The 23,035-nt window shown below is 41.4% G+C and overlaps 2 protein-coding genes across 2 annotated transcripts; both read right to left on the bottom strand.

The window, feature by feature from the left end:
* Positions 1 to 1,121: 1,121 nt before the first annotated feature.
* LOC119729100 lies at positions 1,122 to 17,182 on the bottom strand. The gene is made up of 4 exons (XM_038201616.1): positions 15,376 to 17,182; positions 14,359 to 14,494; positions 2,412 to 2,610; positions 1,122 to 1,834 (listed from the first exon to the last, which is right to left on the bottom strand). The coding sequence occupies exons 1-4, from the start codon at positions 15,449 to 15,451 to the stop codon at positions 1,145 to 1,147; spliced, it is 1,101 nt and encodes a 366-aa protein (XP_038057544.1). The 5' UTR covers positions 15,452 to 17,182; the 3' UTR covers positions 1,122 to 1,144.
* A 3,190-nt stretch (positions 17,183 to 20,372) lies between these two features.
* On the bottom strand, positions 20,373 to 22,277 carry LOC119727323. Its single transcript, XM_038199178.1, has one exon. The coding sequence runs from the start codon at positions 22,026 to 22,028 to the stop codon at positions 20,373 to 20,375; it is 1,656 nt and encodes a 551-aa protein (XP_038055106.1). The 5' UTR covers positions 22,029 to 22,277.
* Positions 22,278 to 23,035: the final 758 nt, after the last annotated feature.

Raw genomic sequence — 23,035 nt, 5'->3', positions numbered from 1 at the left:
GTGCTTGACTGCATTCTTATTAGACTTGTCACCAGTCCATCCATTATCGCGACATTTCGCCAGAAGTTTTCGGTCAAAAACGATACTTTACAAGTATTTTTTTTTTCATTAGGTAGAAAATGGGAAATTCGTAATGTTTTAGTGGCAAATCGTATTTTCGTAATTTAACAAACAATTCGTAATAATTACGAAAAATTAGTAACAGTTGGCAGCTATGCTCTAACCTCATCCTTCAGATATTGCGATAGCTTCACCACATCTTCAGTCAACGGTAACAGCTTTGGATTGTTTCGCTGCGCCTCATTCAAACTACGTAATGCATGATGGCTGACCTTTTCTTCCCATTGTGTGGAGTAAAGTGATAGGAATCCTTTACAACGCTTCTCAGTCGACTCATCCCCAGACATAAGAGCCTCACCACGCAGAATTTCTGCACAAGTCTTCATGCTGTGTCCAATCTTCAGTGCAAGACTGGGTGTGCTGTACAGGCTAGTTTCGTCATTGAAGCCAGCTGCAACTTGTGTTGCACGAGTCACTGCAACAAATTTTGTAGGACATATCAGAGTAGACAATCCAACATTTGTTTGGCCTGTCAAGAATCGAAATTCCAACACCATTCGTGCAATCTCCCTTAATCTTTGCCTGATGTATCCAGCCTGGTCTTTGCTGTGGCCATGCTTCATTACCAACTTGTCAGCAAACCTTTTGATAAGCTCATCAGACTTGACCAATCGGGAAATGTTGTCGGCATTCATACTTGACAAGATTTCATTAGTCCTAGCACTAACCCCGGGTGTTGATGGCAAAAGCATTCGCCCTGGCTTGCAGAACATAGTTCTTCTCTTTTTTACACAAGGCTCACCAGAGCAATCAACATCAGGTTTTTGGCTGCATCTGTGCTTCCATAAATCTGACTTGGCATAGTAGCCGTAACAGTCCTGACAAAGAAGATAATCATTATGGTCCGTGTCATATCCAGGACGATACACAACAATAAGAGTGCCTTTCCCCTTTTTCAAAACAGTTGAGTTATGAAGAAAATTGCCGTAGTTTCTCATCAGTGTGAGTTGTTTCTTCTTTTCCTTCACATCTGTTGTGGCCAGCCAAGTTTTAACATGGGTTTCATCTTTATGCATCGGTGTAGTCAAATGGCGTGGTAGTTTCTTCTATTGCTGAAGACAAAATGGGCAGTACTGTGGTTTGTCCCAGTGGCGCTTCCTTCAGAGTTTGAAGTTGTCATGACTTCAATTTCACTTGTGCTGGAGACAGTCTCATCAGAAGAAACTGGATGATTGGAAGACTCCCTTGATGGAATCGGTATTACCGGGCTTGGTGACCTCAAAGATATTTCATCTGATGATTCTGGAACAATGTCTTCATCTGACGAATTTGAATCTGGAATGAAATCAGGATCGTCTTCATCTGAGGGATATTCATCAGGTGAGTCAAGACTATCCTCTACAGGATATGATGGAGCATGCTTTCGAACAATTATGTGTGATTTCTGTGATTCATCAAGAGAGGACTTCAAAGGTGTTTGGTCTGCTGACTGGACATCTTTATCAAGACAATGAGGGCCACCAACTATGTGTGATTGCTGCGGCTCATCAAGAGACTTGGAAGGCATTTGGTCTGCTGCCTGGACATCTTTCTTAAGACAATGTGGACCACCACTAACTATGTGTGATTGGTGTGGCTCAGCTATAGACAACTTGGAAGGCATTTGTGCTGCATGACCAGCATTGATGTGTGATTGCTGTGGCTCATCATGAAACGATGGTGAATACAACTGGCATGGACAATCATTGTCGCTGTGATCTTGCTTCCATTTGGTCTAAAATAAGATACAAAGAACAAGTTATTATTAACGCCCCTACCCTCAAAAAAGTAAATAAGTAAATAAGCAAATAGAGCAAACGAGCAAACGAGCAAACAGACGATGGAAGTGTTATAAGCATTTTTGACATAAAGAGTATTTTTAAATTGACAGAAAAGACATTGACTTTCTCAATTGTTTTGTTTGCTTTAAGTCCAACATGATTTTTGTTTCAACCACTAACTTGCCATCAGTGATTACAATCTTTTGAATTTTGTTACACAATATACATGCAGCAATTTCAGCTAATTTTATATATAAATGAATGTTTTATTTCTTTTTTTCCCCATTTTCCCAATTTCCCAATTTGTTGCAGTCACAGTCGGGTTATTGGAAACTCAAGATTAGTTTTTGTCCAATACAATTTTCAAGAACATTTTGCAAGGTATAAAATAAAGCCATATGAAGACCATACAATTTTTTATGGTCCTTGAAATGAAAAAAAAAATCCATGTCATTCTCAAGATTTTTCCAGGCCACAGGGGCCCTGGGTATACATGGATGCTTTATATACATGTATAGCTCTTTTTCTTACCTGTCGCCAGGGTAGATTGTCTATGCCATAATTGTATCGCAGCTCTGAGCCAACTTCCAAATCGAACAAGGCAAACAGACACAGGTGTGGTTCATCACAGCTTTCGAAAACTAGTTTCTTCATCACACAGTTGGGTGTGTCTTTCGCATCGTTGATCCACCGTGCCATACATGAATTGGGATTCATTGCATTATCAATGCTGTAAAAAACAGTAGTGCAAATCATGATGTTCATAACAGTGTTTTAGCCAGGATTTGAGAAAGTGGGAGTGTAAAATTTAAAAGTGGGAGTGCAACGTTGGAGTCCAGATTTTTTGTGCACAACACGAAGTCTCACTGCCGCGATCCAGGGCCGCATAAAAAGCCTTAAAGAACATGGATACTATCATGGCTAATTAGTTTGCTCTCTAATGGTAGCTGATGCATTCGCAATACCCGTTTTCCAAGTAGAAGTCAGCTTAGTAGTTTTGATTTGTTTCTTTTTTTTAAACAGAAAATAAAACGTTTGACCAAAAATACAGGATGTGCAGTTGTCCGTTATTTAAGTGATTGCCAATAGTGATTACACATGTAGCTGTAACAAATACGGTGGTCTTTACAAGTAACTGGATTTTTCCTTAAAATTCAAATGGGATTGATTATTTTTGAACTGGAAAAGTATGGACTAAAACTAAGTTTCAAATTAAGAAGCAAGGCCAAGGGAAATTTTGCTTCCTTTTACATGCCTTTTTAAAAATAGGGTCAGTACATCTGAAAAATTTTTTTCATCATTTTGTGTGATGATTGTATGGTGGAACAGGAGCAAGGAATCATACATGTATGTGTTTTACTTTGGGTCTGGGTTAGTTCCATTAGCACCAGAAAGTTTTTCGAGAATGAACATCAAAAGAGCTTAAAATATAATTGCTCAATGTAAGATATATAAGATAAAAGTTTTTGTTTTAATTATTAATGGAGCATTCAAGTCATCCGCACCATAGTCAATGTAAATACGCAAATAAAACCACTGGAACATAACACATTCTAACATTATAGGATATGTGAAATGTTTGAATATGTATTAGCGGTACACGTACACGGACTGTGAAATAGAGGACATGTACAGCAGGCATAATTAATTAACAATATAGTATTTAAAATGTTAGAATGTGTCTTGTACATGCAATGCAATACTGGACAAGTACAGCAGGCCCAATTATTAACAATTTTAGTATTTAAAATGTTTTGGATCTATGTTTTGCGTTGCATCTATTGCGTAAAAATAAGCTCAGCTAGAGTAGTTCAGACCGGATTACTGAAAATAAACAGCAAGAGAATTTTGTGTGCAAGCGTATATTTCATACTTCTTTAAAAGACAACTCCACAAAGAATATATTCATACATCGCTCGGACATTTTGTCTGAGTACATCTGCATTTGGTCGGACAAACCAAGAAAGTGGTCGGAAAATATCCGATGTCCGACTGTAATTTCACGCACTGAATGTGTATTGTACATGGACTATGCAATAGAGGACACGTACAGCAGGCCCCATCAATTAACAATTTAAGTATTTAAAATGTTTTGGAATCAGTCCTTCATTTAAAGGAAATCCAGTAGAGCTATAAATTGCTCTCCTCAAATCTTTGAGGAGAGCAAATCGCTCTCCTTAAAATTCACGGATAAACAGTGGTGAAACGACGGGTTACCATTGTTTTTGTTTTATTTTGAATCAGGATTTCTTCAAGGGGCTGCATTATAGTTTTTGCATAATAACATGCTCAGGTGGCGTTACTTCTTTGGTTTTTGTAACTGTAAGAATTTATTTTTAAAAACTAACTAGGCTTAAATGGAGATTAATAAAAGGTTTTACTGCTTATGCTTTCATTTTTTTAAATACAGTTGTCAGTTGTTTCATCACTTAATTATACTTGGAAAATGGAGTTAATAAACGACACATGAAGCAACTGAATATTTGTTTTCAGATTCGTTAAAATTATATGAAAATTTTCAGCCTGAACTATTTCCATTGCACTACGAAAGCTATACAAAAAAGGGCCTCAAAATGACAAAAACTTGCCTTAAGTGTTATCGAAAATATCTGCCGTTGATAATCTCAAAAATAATGGAAAATGCAGGTCAAGTATGCCATATGCACAATGCTATAGTCACGACGAGAATCTGGCTAACAACGTCTAAACTTCGCACTAGTACGAGCGTTTGTGCTGCACTGTGGTGGGCCGGCAATGAGCCTTGTTTTAAGGTATAGGATTTCGGTGAAACACGCTGCATCGTTTCACTTTATACATGTATGTATACCAGTAGTACTTCCTCAAAATAAATTCATGAACACGGGAAATATACATACACAGACAAGAGAGATCAAGTTCTGTGAATAAACTTGCAAAGATCGTCTTTCTAAATTGATGTTTTCTTGGCATTTTTACGATGTCTATTCCGTCCGGCTGGCCTGCATGCAAAACACTGATACTGCAAAAAGTACATACAGCAGTGCGCATTGCACCGTGCGCGATTATTGCATTGACTGATTACCGCATTTCCATTACGCCTTCTTTGGGCCTTAGTGTGCGGCGCAGCGGGAACCAGTCATTGCTGCACTAGCACGTACGGGTCCACGTGTTTTCATGCAGCTCTATGCGATATGCAGATTGTGTACGTACAGTATACAGCTGCTGTACAAGCACAATCTTTATGGTACGTACGAGCTCGGTGTTCGTTCATTTTTAGCAAAGTCCGGGGGAATATTAACGTGAGTTTGGGCATTATACCAATGAATAATACGTGTAGCTTCAGACTTAAAATAAAAAATTTCAATGAAAACATTCTGAAATTTTTAGGGTCAAAATATTAGTTAAACACCTCTAAATTTTTCAAATCTATCAAAATGTTTAACATCATAAGAATCCTTATGAAATAAACAATATTTTGAATTTTGAATCAGCTTATTATCACTCGTTACAAAAAAGTTATGATTTTTCCCCCGTAACACTAACATCGCGCCGCACGATTGTCCAACATGTCTGACTCTGGGTCCACACCGCAATGCGACCACACAGCCCGCCATAACACACGGGTAAAATACAGTTCCATTCACGGTACACACAACGCAGCAACACGAAACATGCACGTGTACGCGTAATCGCCGTTGCGACATGCGGATAAAATCGGCTGCCGGAACGGGCCGGCATTATTTTTTGACAAAAAAACAACTTTCGTGTTCTCCTAAAAGTCCAAGCTTCCGAATAAACCCCATTTCATGGACTTTCTATGCATGTATTTTGAGGATTTTTGATTGGAAAACCGTTACATGGTACCGTTTTGTAGCCTTCAGAAAATGAAAAAATTGCATTCACCGATTGCTCGGCAGGCTGAGCAGGGTACCAGGTCATACATAATGTACGCACGCGTGCTGTGCAACCAACGATTGTCGCACCACGTGCCCAATTGCACATGAGGAGCTCACTGCGAATCAGCCGGAACGTGCACAGCAGTGTTGTAGTCGAGACCGGATAGTCCGAGACCGAGACCAAGACCGAGACCTGAAGATTCAAGACCGAGACCGAGACCGAGACCAGCCCCTTCAAGGCGGACCGAGACCGAGACCAATATGGTCCGAGACCGAGACCGAGACCGAGACCGCTGATAATAAATAACAATAGTCGAAATAAAAAAAAACAAGACACGTTATTATAGTTGAAAAATGTATCCTTTCTATTCACAAAGAATACAGACCAAAATTTTGACCAGTGGCAGTGTTGACAAATTGATACATGACACCTTACTTGAGCAAAAAGTAGTTACACTTAAGAAATATGGGCTTTGACATGTTGTCTACACCCAATCGTGACAAAAGTAAAAAGTTAAAGGCAGATGCTTCTTTTTCTGTTATAGGAACTCGGATCCTAAACTCCACAGTCACCCCCTTGGTTTCAGCTATGACTTCTAACGGATATTTAAAGATGCAATTTAATTTTACATTGCCTCTTTTTTCCTAAAATAAATTTAGGACTTAACTTCTTAGAACAAGACTTGTGTACTTGATTTTAAAAAATTGGAGCTAGAAAATGTTGAATTAATTTTTAAATTTGTGTCATAGAATGTGGACTTGTACATGTAGACCCACAAGTTGCGAGGTGGTAGCTAGAATGTGCCAGATATGGATTTTTAATTTTTTTCTGAACGGGACTTTTAATTTTTGAGGAATAATGGGGTACTTTAAAATGAGCAGCCAGAAAATTGGGTCTCATCAAACACTCTCATGGCAACAGTGAGTGGTAACTGGTAAGAGTGTGTGAGCTCAAAGTTGGTAAATCAGGTAGAAAAATTTACTTTTTCTTCAAAATACTGTCCCAAATTAAAGAGAACATTGTGTGGGGTCGAAAATATAACTAATTTGAAGCACCTCATTTATTATCAGAATACAAAATGCAAGTGATTACGCCCACAGGGGTGGGCTAAACTACACAATCCCCGAAAATGGTTGACCCTTATTGCATAAATTGTTACAAGTTTATACTTTGCTTTATGTGGCCGACTCAACAGATAAATGCCGAACTTGTTCCAAATCGTTCAGTGACTGGTACTGCTACAGCTTTACATGTACTTTGGGGACTTTCCAACGTGCAGTCGAGTCCAAACCGACCGCGATATATAACAAGCTTGATCTACGGGCTAGCAAATGTTTTAAATAACAACGGTACTGAACGAAGTGAACACAAAGTAATCGATCGAGCTGTAAAAGCTACATATTGCCGGTCTCGACCTGAGACCAGCCAAAATATCGAGACCAAAGGGGACCGAGACCGAGACCAAGACCGAGACCACAGCTTCCGAGACTGAGACCGAGACCGAGACCAGCAAAAAGTGGTCTCGAGACCGGTCTCGAGACCTACAACACTGGTGCACAGCATTCTGGGACCATCTGCCTTGTTAAGCATGGAGGATCTGCGCGTTAGGATTGCGCAATGTATCCATAAATGGGATTATTTTCACTTCGTCACTCAGTCGAAAATCTTGAGTCGATATGCACCCAGACTCGACCAGTTATATACACACGGACGTTGAAAAGGCTCCATACTAGCTCGAGAATGGGACGTGTATCGTCTTCGTTCACGGTACGAATGACAATCTCAAAGAACACTAACAATTAGTCCGGAGAATACGAAGGTGAAATACCAAGACACACACATAAAATGCACAGATTTGCCTATAATTTTTTTTTTTAATTCCTTTTTCGTACCCGTGAGGCGGCGATATTGGCCAAAAAAGGCCGAGGCGGCTCAAAAAGTCGTGAGGCGGGCCGCCTCATGATTGAATGGGCAGGGGAAACGCTGGATCAGCGTAAGAAATATTTGGATTGGCTGATTCGTATGACGTATGGGGCTTTAGACCAATAAGTGTACTTCATACTCGACTGCAGTACGTGCGACGCCCAGACTGTCTGTGCAGATTCTGTCACCCTCTGACACGTGGCTCCGCCACTCGCATAGTCGCACCGCAGGTGTTTTTTGTTTTTCTCGTAAGCAACTTGGTCGCGTCACGCGTCGGGTAGCCACGCGCGCCTTTACTAAAGGCTTACCGTGCACAGGCAGAGATTGAAAGAAAAGACGTGAAACAGGGAAACGAAAAAGTAAGGAGAAGCACCATTTATTACGAAGCAAAAATAACTTAAGTCAGAAATATCAGATGTTGGAAAAACAAACGTGAGTTTGTGAGTTTTAGAATTCATTTTTATTCTTCAAAATCGCACGGTCAGAATTTCGCCAAAAGTCGGACGTCGGAAGAATGTCATCCCTTTGTTTTTCTTTATAAGTTTTGGAACCGGTTCCGACTCGGAATCGAGTCTTTTCATGGAACCAGATCCGGTTCCAAAAAATGTGGAACCGCCCAACACTATACAGCAGGCCCTCATTTATTAACAATTTTAGTATTTAAAATGTTTTGGACAGTGTCTTGTACATGGACTATGCAATAGAGGACATGTACAGCAGGCCCCATGTATTAACAATTTTAGTATTTGGGCAATTCCATGCCAAAGTTGACATGACCCTCAAAATTTGAAATGGAACTTATTCCAATTGTTTCACTTTTGCAGGTGAGGGGGATACCTAAACCTTATGAATATGCACTAATATTGCCTAGATTTGTTGGTTTTCATTTTTTTTTTCAACGTTTGAATATGTATCCATGGTAACTTGTAAAATTTTCCAAAAATTGGGGAAAATTCAGGCCGTTCGCATCATATGCACAACCCTATATAGTGAAGACGGGAAGCTGGCCAAAACTCCGAAGTGTATGATGCACTGTGCATTTGTGGCCTGCGGCCGACAGACCTCGTTTTACGGTCGAAAATTTCGGGAAACACGCTGCATGTATCACTCCAAATACGAGTAACGAGTGCGATCTCAAAATGAACTCTTGAACACGGAAAATACATACACAGACAAGATAGATCAATTCTGTGAATTAACCTGCAAAAATGTTCTTTCTCCATCGGTGTTTTCTTGGCATTTTTACGATGTCGAATCCGACCAGTTGACACTGACAGTGCACGTGCCTAATGCATAGCTAGCTAGCGCTGGCGATCGCATAGCCATGACAGACTGGTTACCGCACTTTCATCATGTCTTCTAAATTGGCCCCTGCACGGCGCGGCGGGAACCAGTCGCATAGCTGCCAACATTTCAAAATCCCAATTAGTAATCAACCCGCGCGGTCATTTTCAACTTCTCGTTTTATCAAAAGCTTTACCAACATCGAGTACAGGTACATGGTTTACATGTACACATACATGTGCATACCCTTCTTGTTGTGAATAATAATGTACTGTAGGCCAAAAGATAATTTTATATATATATATATATATATATATATATATATATATATATGCAATAAATTCAGAATATGAGTTAAACAAACTTAGGCATATCTCTCTCCTGGACAGACTGTTTCGTACCATAAGGCACTCATCAGCAGAAATATATATATATTTTTCGTACCATAAGGCACTCATCAGCAGAAATATATATATATATATATATTTTTTTTTTAAATTAATTTTGTTTTAATGTCTGTATTTGTTTGTTGAAGTCAAATAAATAATAACATCAATAACATGTGCGCATATTTTTTTGGAGATGCATGCTATCGATGTTGAGTTTCGAGTTCGTATCGTGTTTTTACACACAATGATCTATGGCCACCGTATGCAATAGAAATATCCCGCCAACATACCTTGCAAACGCATGCTGATTTATCTTTTCTGGACGTTGTGACAAACTCAAACTCTATTACCAATTATTCCAACCATACTCTTATTAAATTCCATGATTAAAATCTTGCACTGATGGGTATCATCCCGGCAATAAGCGACTAAATGTGCTCACGATCGTCATTGAAAAGTACTCACACATACAGTACACACAACCACACATCCACGAGATGCACACAAATGACACACCATTCAAAAATATTTTTAGTCTGGTCCTCAAGTACTCCACTGCGCACACTGTATTGATGTCTATCAGGTGCTTGACTGCATTCTTATTAGACTTGTCACCAGTCCATCCATTATCGCGACATTTCGCCAGAAGTTTTTCGGTCAAAAACGATACTTTACATTTTTTTTTTTCGTTAGGTAGAAAATGGGAAATTCGTAATGTTTTATTGGCAAATCGTACTTTCGTAATTTAACAAACAATTCGTAATAATTACGAAAAAATCGTACTAGTTGGCAGCTATGCAGTCGTCACTGCATTGATCAAGGTTTACGCACGTGATTATAGTCACCGTGACTCGAATTGCGAGGCATGATGACAGATTGCAAAGCGAATTTGGTTTCTTTTGAAAAAAATAGCGAATGTAAGTAAGAAAACAAATAAATACAAGCATTTTTTGATGCAAATTGGTTGTTGAGAGGTATTTTGTGAAGACAGAAAAGCTAGGCAACAAGCTTTTATTTTTATTTATTCAATCATTATTATTTTTTATTTTTTTTTGAATTTCCGATAAAATTTTTAGGGTCGCAGCCTAAAAATAGGGTCGGTCGGGTAACCGGAAGCAGAAGTATTATTATTTTTGGCCTAACGAGCGTTACCGATGTTACAAAATTTTGTTATGGATGTTACGTTATGGACGTTACACATTAAATACTGCATACAAATGAACCTTTCAAGCACCCTCTACTATGCATCTTATTCACACCCCTCTTTTAAAATATGAAATGACCCTATGTGCATGTAATCTAGGTCATTTGTAACAATGTTCTGTCTCCTGGCTTGAATGTTATAATTACATGTACATGTATAAGAGCCATATCTCAGGCATGCCACTTACATGTACATGTACATACATGTACAGCTGAAGTTTGAAACTGACAAGCACACATGCAAAGTAAGTGAATTTTGATTAATAGTTTTTTCAGAAGTTTTTATCTGAACTAAAGTGTCAATAGCTTTGTTTCGCCATTTCACAAAGTGTCAATAGCTTTGTTTCGCCATTTCACAAAATTTTATTACATGATACAAACAACAGTAACTGTATTTCTCAGCTTATAAAAACCCAAGTAACTCATAATTCTCAGATAAAAATTGCTTTTAAATCAGGAGTGATGCTATACAACCGCTTGGCTTTTCGACTCCTTCGTCAAGTACTCTTGGACATTCCTGTAATTGATGGTGTGCATACAGGGCTCACTGGGTCATTCCGTGCCAATTCAACGGGCCATGGCACCATATGTCACAGATTTTGTTCAAACTTGGTGGTAAGGTTCTGTTAGCTGTTCCATAGATGATATCGAAAGCAAAAATTCAAATTGCTTTCCGTTGTGGTGTTACGGTAGCACAAAGTTCAATGAACTTTGCCAAAAAAAAGGGGGAAACTGACTGGCCCATAGAATAAATCGCTGACTTTAAGGACCCATATCTTGAGATTGATATTGATTTGGAAGCTGAATTTGAATACATGGGTACAACTACTGTAGTAGAGCAGGAATATAGGAAAATAATGCCCATCATGCCTCACACCTTAATTTTAGGGGGGGGTCAAAAATGATCTGTCATGATGCGTCACATGCATTTTTTCAAATTTTGAAGGCCCCTAATCTTGGACCTTTGCATTAACTTTTTTTTTATTTCAATTTTAATGTAATCTCTGACTACTAATATTGACATTTATGTGAAAGAAAGAGCAATTGTAGATGTTTTCCCTGATTTGGGTGACCCCCAAAATGGCCCCAGCCAGAAATCCGCCTTAAAATTGGCCCAAAACAAGGGGGGAAATCCCCTTGTGGCTCAGGTGATATAATTTTCTAGGGTTTTTTTTTTAGGAAAGAGCAAATTTGGAAGATTTCCACAATGTTTCTAAATGTGTTTGTTCACAATTCTTACAGGCTGTTATAATGGAAGCATAATTTGGCTGAACCTCCAGATTGCAGCAAATACGCCATACTTGTACTTTTTAGCAAATGAGGGAGCTCTAATTGAAGAAATGGGGGGGGGAGGGGTCACAAACATTAGCAACTGATCTTTTATTGAAATAAATTCAAACATTTCTCCTATAAGAATGCAAATTGTAAAATGTATTGAAATGTTTTCAAATTGGCACATGAATTGATTTAATGTACATGTACATGTACCGGTAGGTATACCCTAAAAGTGAAATGACGGTGACCTGAATTGTTTCAGATTGAGGACACTCTTATTACTGCATTGCAAATACTACAGGATACATGGTCAATGTTAATTTGAAATGTGCTACTCTCTGAAGAAAGATTATCATTAAGTAAGCAATCACTGACATTTTCAAGTATTTCAACAGGAGGTTTTATACCAAAACAATGATAAAAAGTGACATTTTGACGTAATTCCTCACCACCATCACATCACCATCACATCACCATCACCATTGTCATCACCATCATTTTCTTACAAGAATTGGTTTCTAGTGACATGGGGTGATGGTGGTACACCATAAAAAGGATGAAAAAGATATTTACAGCTGAAAAAAACATGACTGGTAATCTTGGAGCATCACGTTTTCACACACGTAACGTCCGTAACACTACAATGTAACGTCCGTAACGACAAACACTTGGGTGTTTCTCCAACATCACAGTGGATTTTCAAGTGGTAATCCATGTTTGTAAAGAGTGAAGTGACAACTGCTAGTGCATAGTTATTTCAAAGAGCTTTGGCAAGAAACTTCACAGAGTTTCACCAATACATTCCAAATTTGAAAAGCCATGTCCGAAAACGTAACGTCCGTAACGCTCATTAGCAACGATTATGTCTAATTAATTAATCAGGTTACCTCTTAGTTCACCATACCATGTTATACATTTGGGCCTAAGTCTGAAATGTGCTGAGGGGAATAAAATTTGCTTTGACCCCAAATATGTTATTTTGGTTTGTCAAAGTTTCTAGTCGCCTCTGAATGTAACGTCCGTAACGGTGGAATTGCCCATTTGCAGCAGACCTCATTTATTACATGTATTAATAAAAACAGGAGCTTCCTCATAAACCCAAATTTTTTCAACTTTCGAGGAGCTAATTCTACTATGAAACCTAGAAGTTGATCAGGTAGATTGGTTTGCAGAAAAATAAGCAAATTAAGAAGCTGAACTATTTCTTTTTTGGCCTTATTAATAAGTTTAGTATTTAAAATGTTTTGTAATGTGTCTTGTACATGGACTATGCAATAGAGGACATGTACAGCAGGCCTCATTAATTAACAATTTTAGTATTTAAAATGTTTTGGAATGTGTCTTGTACATGGACTATGCAATAGAGGACATGTACAGCAGGCCTCATTTATTAACAATTTTAGTATTTAAAATGTTTTGGAATGTGTCTTGTACATGGACTATGCAATAGAGGACATGTACAGGCAGGCCCCATTTATTAACAATTTTAGTATTTAAAATGTTTTGGAATGTGTCTTGTACACGGACTATGCAATAGAGGACATGTACAGGCAGGCCTCATTTATTAACAATTTTAGTATTTAAAATGTTTTGGAATGTGTATTGTACACGGACTATGCAATAGAGGACACGTACAGCAGGCCCCATTAATTAACAATTTTAGTATTTAGTTGCAGCAGGCCCCATTTATTACATGTATTAACAAAAACAGGAGCTTCCTCATAAACCCAAAATTTATCATCTTTCGAGGAGCTAATGTTACTATGAAACCTAGAATTTGATCAGGTAGATTGGTTGCGGAAAAATAAGCAAATTTAGATGCAGGGCTAATGTTGCGACCCTGGAAATGCCGACATTACTTGGTTAGAAAATTCAACTGATCAGCTCAACTTTCTTTTTGGCGGAATAATGTCCTTAGATTACTGTTATGAGTGATGCGACGGACCGGCTATTTTATGCAAAGAACTTGAATAATATACTAGCACTTTCTGGCACGGCACGTTTGGGACGGTGAGTAAAAAGAAGTAAATGAAGCCCTCTTTATATTAGCAGTAGCAGAGAAAGCGTCATGAACACAAAAATTATAATAAAAACTCGTAAAGAAAAAAAAAACAAGTGTATCAGTACATTATTAAAGTCATGTACCCTCACAGAGACTAATTAATCAGGACATTGACACATTGTGGCACCGAATACACATACTTCTTTCTATTGAAACTCTTATCTTTTCATCACAACCTCTTTGTCTGGTTTGGCCAGCCAGCGAATTTCTATTGTCGGCGCTAATAGTGGCAATTAGTGGCATTCGGACCCTTGTGCTTATAGCCTGCATAATTGGCACGCAATTGCCTGCACCGACATGCAAAGGAACGCAAGGACCAGGCCAGGCGTGCCGGTCTTGTGACAGGTCTCGACTACAACACTCTTGCCTTCTTTTGTCTTTGTATAAGTTCCTTGTTAGGAGCATTATCATTTATTTTAAGTAAAATTTGGCAATTCTGGAATGTAAATAAAAAAATATAACTAACCTGTACTCAACACCCTGGTGGTTGAAAAAGAAAGTGTAATCGTTGTCGTTGTTGCAATTTCCCTTGCGCAATTTCCCTCTATACTCCAGCAGGAAGTCCCCCTTGCTGAAATGCTTAGTGGTAAAAAGACCATAACCTGTATACCAACGAGAAATAAAGGTCCAACACCACAATTGGTCACTCATAAAAAGTATACACACATGTGCGAGTTGATAAGAATTGGACCCACATTTTTTTCCCCTCTTTGTTTTGCCAAGTTGATTGCCAAGAGACTTCATTCAACTTTGAGTATAGCTCAGTCGGTAGAGCGTCGGTACGGTATTCCGGAGGTCACAGGTTCGAATCCTGCCCCTGCCAGTCTTTCTTTGTTAATACTTTGAAATGTATGCAAGATGATTACCTAGTCAGTTTCTCTTGTGTTTTATCTATGTGTTAAGTATAAAACTTACAGTTATACATTTTGAAAAGAATCCCCGTTATCTTATGACAATATATTTTTAAATGCAGATGATTTTGGCATGGAATTAATGACCAAAACAACACAGTACCTACAATACACGTTTGTTGGCCTACATGGACTATGTAGTATGTTACAAGAGGACCCCTGTGTGGACCCTTCAAACTCAAATGGATTTAGGAATTAGGCTTTATTACACAAAGGTTATTTGCCTTTTGCTTGCCAAAATCCTTAAAAAATGCCTGGTTAATTTTGCTAGATCAGTGAGTTTCAGGACCCCTGATAAACTTCATTTGAGAAATCAAAGATACATCCCACGGTCATGATGGAATCCCGATGTTGTTACAACTTTGAATTTAGTACCCAACCGTCACACAGATTGACTGATACTGTATTACTAACCAGAATGTGTAAATATGTATAACACTATCGTTTAGTAATACAGTATCGGTCAATTTTACTACGTACATTATATCAGTCATATCAGTACATTATATCAGTCAAACGTGAATGAGTATAGCCATTTATTGGTTTTTGTAACTGTCACATGTTCTACTTACCAACACAGTCATTGATGTACCTCCTCTCGAAGCCTTCAAGATTGATCACTGCCATTATTACACCATTTCTCAGCATGTTGTTGAGGCGATATTCTTCTTGTTTTTCTGCAATTCATTTTCTCTGACAAAGCAAAGTACTACATTAAAGAAAATACCAAAAGATTGCACAAACAAACATGCTCCATGTTGTATTTTTGCTTGCAATATGCACAACATGTCATTTGGCAATAAAAAAATCATTGATGTTCAAATTCATCAGAAATGAGCGTGGTTCTGCAAATTTTGAGAATGAAGCAACGGCAAAACGCATATCATCATCAGACTCAGAGGAAATAAAATGATGATGATGTGCAGTACTACAAACTCTGGTCACAACTAACAAGTAACAATAAACTAGTTTTCTAATAAATTCAAATCGATGTACATAATTATATGCACATAAATAGGCAGTACTGAAGCGAAATCGGCCAATTGATCCAAACGGCAAACAAATTTTTCAGTTTTCTTTCAATTTGTCCTACATGTATTTGTCTTCTGAAAAGTCTCTGAAATTATCATAAACGTATTACTTTCTGGTCCAAGTCATTATTTTGAGTAAAAAAAAAATTGTAAAAAAACATTGCAAAAAAAAATTGTCCCCTGCGCACGAGGTCAGGATTGAGGATCGATGACAGGATTGAGGCCTTCACGTTTCAGTCACTGTGTAAAGCGATTCAGTTGTGCGCATATGTTCACATGTAGGTCAAATAAAATGCATAATTCATGAGCAGTGACCCACGACAGAGGGACGATCGAAAACCAGAAATTACCAATGAATACTGACATCAGGGGCTTTTCAATTTTCAGGAGTTACGGTAATTCATAAGAACATCCGTGATGCAATAAATTTCCAAATTTTTTTTTTACTTTGCCTTAGGCCTATGTGCGCAGATAATGGAGGGTCGACATGGTCAGGGATATATGTAAAATGGAGCCATATCTGCGGCAAATGGGCATGTCAATTTTACATTGTACCTAGGCTACCCCGACTTCGAAAACTTTCATTGTCAGTGAGTCACATTATAATCGACATGATCGCTAAGTAGGTCTTAGCTAGGGCCTAGGCCTAGCTTATGGTGATGACATTTCCGATGCAGCATGGCAGCACACACAACCAAAGATCCTACACAGCCATATCGCCCATAACTTAGTACACGCGTTTGCCATAGATCGATCGCCCAAACCCAGAGGGGGTAGGCCTATTAATTGCTTAATTTCGACTACCCTAGTAGCAGGTCGAGGACCAAAGCTACATGTAGATCTAGCGACATCGCTAAACTGTGCGTACGTCGCTTGATCAAGCGACGTTGACGTAATTTACGTGTACATTATACTCAGACTCACAAGGAAACACAACCTGACACCAGATATTATGTGAATGTTGGCCACAGCCAAAGAACGTTTTTATTCATTTTTGCCGGATACCGAATTGTTTTCTTGGCATACCGGTCTCACATTGTCATAAAAATTAAGTGGGCGCACCTGGCCCCAAACATGTATACAAAATGGGCGCACCTGGCCCCATATACCAAATGGGCGCACCTGGCCCCATATACCAAATGGGCGCACCTGGCCCAATATACAAAATGGGCGCACCTGGCTCAATATACAAAATGGGCGCACCTGGCCAGAAACAAAGTGGGCGCACCTGCCCCCCTACAATAATACGAAATCATTAACATCATGATGGTAATTTTACAAGTAATTTCTGAGTGCAGAAGTGGTCCCACTGATGTTGTACATTCAGTCAGGAGCAGCATAGTCTTTTGAAACGTTCTAACACTATGTCCTCTGCACTTAACATTTATGATCATTATTCAGAACAAAAACCAATTTGTGTCTAGCTCCATGTCAGTTATTTTATTTTGAATTTTTAAAATGGGGGTTACTGGCTGTCTGCACCTCAAGAAAAAATGCCACACGCGCACAGCAGCGCGCGCCCACCAAGGAAAGGCAGACAGGAAGCCCTATGACCACACAAATAACACGTCAACACTAGAATTCAAAGTACTGTGCTGTCATAACACCAAATTAAAGAGTGGGAGACCTATAAAGGTTCCTACATATGTGCCAAAATGCAATGGTGGAGATTGGAGCTAAAAATTTGCGACCCAAGAGACGACAAATGCACTCCATCATAGCGAAAGAAAGACAGCTCTGACCACACTATCTGAGGGTGATGCAAGCAATATGCGCGTGACAGGGAAGCGCATTGAGATTTTGCCCAGCGATTAACAGTGCGGCGTTTTCTCTCAACTGCAGACTGAGAACGAGCACCAAAATAAAACACCCGGGGAAGGATGTCGGACCAGACAATGAACGTATCCGGAAACATGGCTCTACAATCACGCAGCAACACAGCAATTTTCTGCCTAAGACCATATTCGTCAATTGCCACCAGATCATTTGTGCCCAAGTGAATTATCAACATAGACGGTGGTGGCTGTTTGGCAGATAAGCCCGCCAGCAGTGAACGCAGCTCGCCCACTCCTGCGCCCCCTCTGCCTGTCCACGTAACCGTAATTCAGCCGCGGATGACGCAGCCCCAATTCTGAAAGAGTGCGCTCGAATACCAAGATCAGCAAGCCCAGCAACATTGACTGCTTTGCACAAGACTGTATTAAATTGATACTGCGTGAGAGGGGAACCATTGAAATGACAGAAAAATGGGCCATCACCAACAGGGCGAATTGCTGCAAAATCCAACAGCGCACGAACCGGGCAAATGGATTGATCAGGACAGGAAACCAACCAGACAGCTTGGGGACGGCCGCACTGATTATTTTTGGAATGCCGAAATACTATGACAACAGAAGGGGAATTTGTGTCGGAAGTGCACAATTGAATGTCATTCCCCAACAGAACAGACTTCTGAATATGGCACTGTGAGTAAACTGCGAATTCACCAACCCGCATAAAGGCAAAAAAAGGCACTCAAGAAAACTGCCCTGAACATCACAGACTCGAATTGGGACGCGCATACTGCCGACAACACCCCAGTAAGAGTGGCAGAGAAATGGGGAGCCGACCATCCACTGTGGGATGCTCTCGGCGAGTTCCCTCAACGAGCTTCGAAACTACAAAATGCTTAGTTGGATCATTATGCCCCTTAAGTTTATGTAAATAACTAACACCCGCAATATAGGTGGCAATTGTAGTTGGGGCCAATTGACGCAAGGACAACCAAGCTATAAAACTGCACACCTCGCCCACAGTTGCAGGTGACCCTCCTGAAACCAGCTGTTGCCGAAACTGACAAAAAGCTCGCCAGCCAGCAGCATAAGTCTTGTGAGAATTTGGCGCAATAGATGCTGTCAAGAGGCGATCCATCTTTACTTCTATGATACTTGAGGAAGAGCAGGCAGCGGGGTCATAACCGCGTCGGCAAAGGGATCTGTCCTGTAAAAACGATCCATCTGAAACCGGGACAATGCATCAGCAATCTCATTATACTGGCCTGGGACATGGACGGCCTTAATCAAAGTATTGGAACGCAGGCATTGCAAGACAAAAGGACGCACCAACTGCATGATTCGCGGACAAGGCGAGCTCAATTTATTAATGATGTGTACTACTGCAGTATTGTCAGTGTGAAAACAAACCTTGCGGCCAGCTAGTCGAGGAGCCCATGTCAACAAGGCAACTAGAATTGGGAAAAACTCCAGAAAAGTAATGGAGGGAGGATCGTGAGCAAACTCCTTCGGCCAATAACCCTGTACCCACTTTCCTTGAAAATATGCCCCAAAACCCACACTAGCGGCGGCATCGGTGTATAAATCAAGAGTCTCGTTAGATTGCCATGCACAGTCTGCCAACATTGAGATGCCATTGAAATGTGTCAGAAATTCTAACCACATAAGCATGTCAAGCTGAGCCCCTTTGGAAATGCGCACCTTGTGGTGTGGACGATGAAGCCCAGAAGTCAATGCAATAAGGCGACGCAAGAACACTCTGCCTGATGGAATGGCTCTGCATAAAAAATTTAATGAGCCAACTAAGGACTGGATCTCCACAAGAGAAATCTTACGCTTGCCCAGCACAGCTCGAATCTGCTCTGAAATTGCCTGAGTTTTTTGAAGGGGGATTCGCACCTCTGCTGCTACTGTGTCAATTTCTAAACCCAAATATGTGATAACCTGAGCAGGCCCGAAAGTTTTTTCAACCGACAGGGGAACACCTAATCGCTCACAAACTGCTTGAAACGTGCGCAGGAGACGTGCGCAGTTATCGGCACTCGTACCCACAAAAAGGAAATCATCGAGATAATGGGTGACCCCTTCTGTCTGACCAAAACACCTAACTTTAAATTCCAAAAATGTACTAAACTGTTCAAAAAGAGCACAGGAAACACTACAACCCATTGGCAAGCATCGATAATAATAAAACATGCCTTCAAATGAAAAACCCAGCAGTTCGTAATCTACCGGGGAAATGGGAAGCAAACGAAAAGCAGATTTAATGTCCGACTTTGCAAGCCACGCCCCATGCCCCGCCGCAGTGGCCAGTTCTACAGCCTTGTCAAATGATGCAGCGTGAACAGAGCATTTATCACTATCAATGAAATCATTCACTGACTGACCGGCTGGAAAGGAGAGGTGATGAATTAGACGAAATGTGCCTGGCTCACGTTTTGGAACTAGACCAATTGGGGAGCACTGTAAATTAGGAAACGGGCGTTCAGAAAATGGCCCGGCAATCCTCCCCAAATTAATTTCATTGGCTAGCTTTTGGCGAACTACCTGGGGACGTTCGGCCGCAGAAGCGAAACACTGTGAATCGCGTGCTTCCCTAGGACCATTATAGTTAAGTGAGAAACCCTCAGTGAAACCACTTCGTAAAACCTGACTAACACTTGAAAGCGGATAATCACCTAACCAATTTAACAACACAGGCACATTATTGGGGGTTGGGGGCACGAAAATTGGCTGATTTTGCACCCTGATGCAGTACAGGAGCTCTTACTGACGCTGCAGCAGCACTTGGCTTGGCAGGTAGCGGGGATCGAGGCTCATGCCGAACCGAACTTGATGCGCCAAAACCACTGGATGCAGTGGCCCCTCGCGCTTGCCCCCAAGCTCGACAACGCGTGGCGCCATGACCAGTGCGCGTGCATTTACTGCAAACGTGTGCGTATTTGCATCCCTGAAAATAGCAACCTTGGGCTGAATTAAAGCAAAACAATTCCCGAGCTTAAAAGAATTCCCTGTGCGGGGGGTCTGCGCTGCCGGCAGCCCACCACGTGAGTAAGAGGGGGAGTTCAGCCCGACCGCTGCAACGGTCAGCCACAGCTCGGAATCAATTTGACCCCAGGAACGGGGAGGGTCCGCTTCCTGTTTCAGCCTGAACTGCTCGTCGTACACCTTCCAGCCCTGGCCTGGAAATTGAATGTGCGCGGTACGAATAATTTCCGCGTAGCGCAGCAGCTCAGCAAACCTGTTTGTATGCTTTACAAGGTAAATGGCCATGAAAGTGTGAAATGCTGATTGCCACGCATCTAAACTCTCAATCTTCTTGCGAGTGGCCCCCGGTTTTCTCAGGACAAGAGAGCCCCCCTCCAACGCAAAAGTGAGATCTGTACCTTGCGTATCAGTGCGTGCCAAAACAGCACTTGCGGTGTCATTCCGTAACAAAGCCAAGTCAATACAGGAACCCTGCCAAATTTTTTCCTTTAGTGCCTGCGAAACATGAAAACCCAATATGGTATGTACACTGGCCTGGGCCATAGATAATGGGCGATGCATATTCATCATATCGATATTAGGCCCGTTACAAGTAGGTTGCTGAGACCCATACTCACCCCCCGGTGACACCAATGGGACACTGCCCAAAGCTGGCCCCATGCTGGTCGTTGTACATGGCGCAGCAGTAGCCGGAGCCATGGGAGCCGCAGGAACGGCGGATGGGGCACCGTTGAATGCTGCCGAACTCCCCGGCGATGATACCAAGCCCGAATTGGCATGAGGCAACAGGCCTCCGGAAATGTCTGTCCCAGATCCAGCCAAGGAAGACATCGCCCCGCAACTGGCGAGCAAAACCGACGGGGACATCGCTCCGAAGGACGGTACGGCTGCGTGAACTGGCTGGTATGCGGCAAGACTTGCTGCCGGCGGTTGGAATGTCCGCGAAACCCTGGATGTCATGGAAGCCCCGGATGTGACTGGTGTGAACTCCGGCTGCACGGCATGAGCACAAATCACCGGCGATAACCCTGGTTGGAATGTCAGCGAAGCCCCGGATGTCATTGAAGCCCCGGATGTGACTGGCGTGAACACTGGCTGCACGGCAATCGGTGCAGAAATCACCGGCGAAAAACTTGGAGCAGCACCGGATGTTGAGAGCCCGACTGATGTGATCAGTGGGTGTGCTGGCGCCGATTGCCCCGTGGTGGTGGACCCAAACCCCGGCTGGCATAGCGGAGCTGTGGCGATCGGGACCGCCCCGGGCACGGCAAAGGAGGCGGAGGGGGCAGTGCGAGCTGGAGCCCTCCGTGATCTTGACTTCTTCACAGGCGAAGATTTCTTTTTCTTCTTGGCACTGGAGGCTGGCTCAGGCACAGGCTCCACCAGAAACCGCGCAGGGCGGCGACGTTGGCGAGAAATATTCGCACGATACATCGCGAAACGACGAAATTGTTGTGTTTAATCTCACAACAAAATGCACCCTCCGCCTCCTTTGGATGGCTGTGACAGAATGACAGCTACATGTACGTGAATTGTGTTTCCCGCTCGAGATAGCGTCATGACGCGCATTCATGTTTTTTGATTGGTCTTAACCTTGTTCCATCCCGCATTTGCATACGCGCCACCCTAATTTGCATATCGATCCTGTCCACTATGACCTTGGTCATAAGTCACAGGTCACGAGTCACCTTCTCGCTTACATGTAATTGTTTACAATGTGTTCTGATCGGCTACTAGCGAAATGCTCTGCAATATACAGGATGCTTACGGTAGGTGTTCACTGAGTATAAGGCCTTTTATCGTTTATGCGATAAAAGGGGAATATACGTCATTTTTTAGTTATGTTTTTTAAAGCTCCGTGCACGAGCTCAGCCGGCAAAAAACGTAACGCAAAAAAAATTTGAGCGTTTGCTAAACTTACTTTATGTACATAAATGTTCATATTGAATGTATTCGTCAATCTAGTGGAAAAAAAATTAAACTTTATAGTAGGGAAAGTTTAAAAAAATCCCTCGAAAAATGTGCGATTCATCGCAATGGGAATCGCGGCTGCCGTGGCAGATTTTCGATCTAATCGCACGGGTCCCTGGCACCGTACCCCACGCCCGGTACGCGCAAAATGATAGGAGCCCGCCGAGTACCCATTAGCGCCGAGTCTGGGTACTCAACGGGCTCCAATCATTTTGCGTGTACGAGGTGTGGAGTACCAGAGACCTGTGCGATGAGATCGAAAATCTACTGTGGCAGCTGCAATTCATTATTTTTAAAGTTTATTTCCAACACAGTGGCGGATCCAGAGAGGTTGTTTGCCGGGGGGGCTGAGTTTGTTTTCCGGGGGGGCGCAACAGCTCATTTGAATGAAAAATGACCAAAATGACCTTATTTTACAAAATTTCGGTCACTGCCGGGGGGGGGGGGGGGGGGGTGCGCACACCCCCCTA

The sequence above is a fragment of the Patiria miniata genome, unplaced genomic scaffold (assembly GCF_015706575.1).
Source record: "Patiria miniata isolate m_02_andy unplaced genomic scaffold, ASM1570657v1 HiC_scaffold_20, whole genome shotgun sequence".
Classification (NCBI taxonomy): Eukaryota; Metazoa; Echinodermata; class Asteroidea; order Valvatida; family Asterinidae; genus Patiria; species Patiria miniata.
Note: the sequence above shows the minus strand (reverse complement) of the source record. Positions and strands in the feature narration are given on the sequence as shown.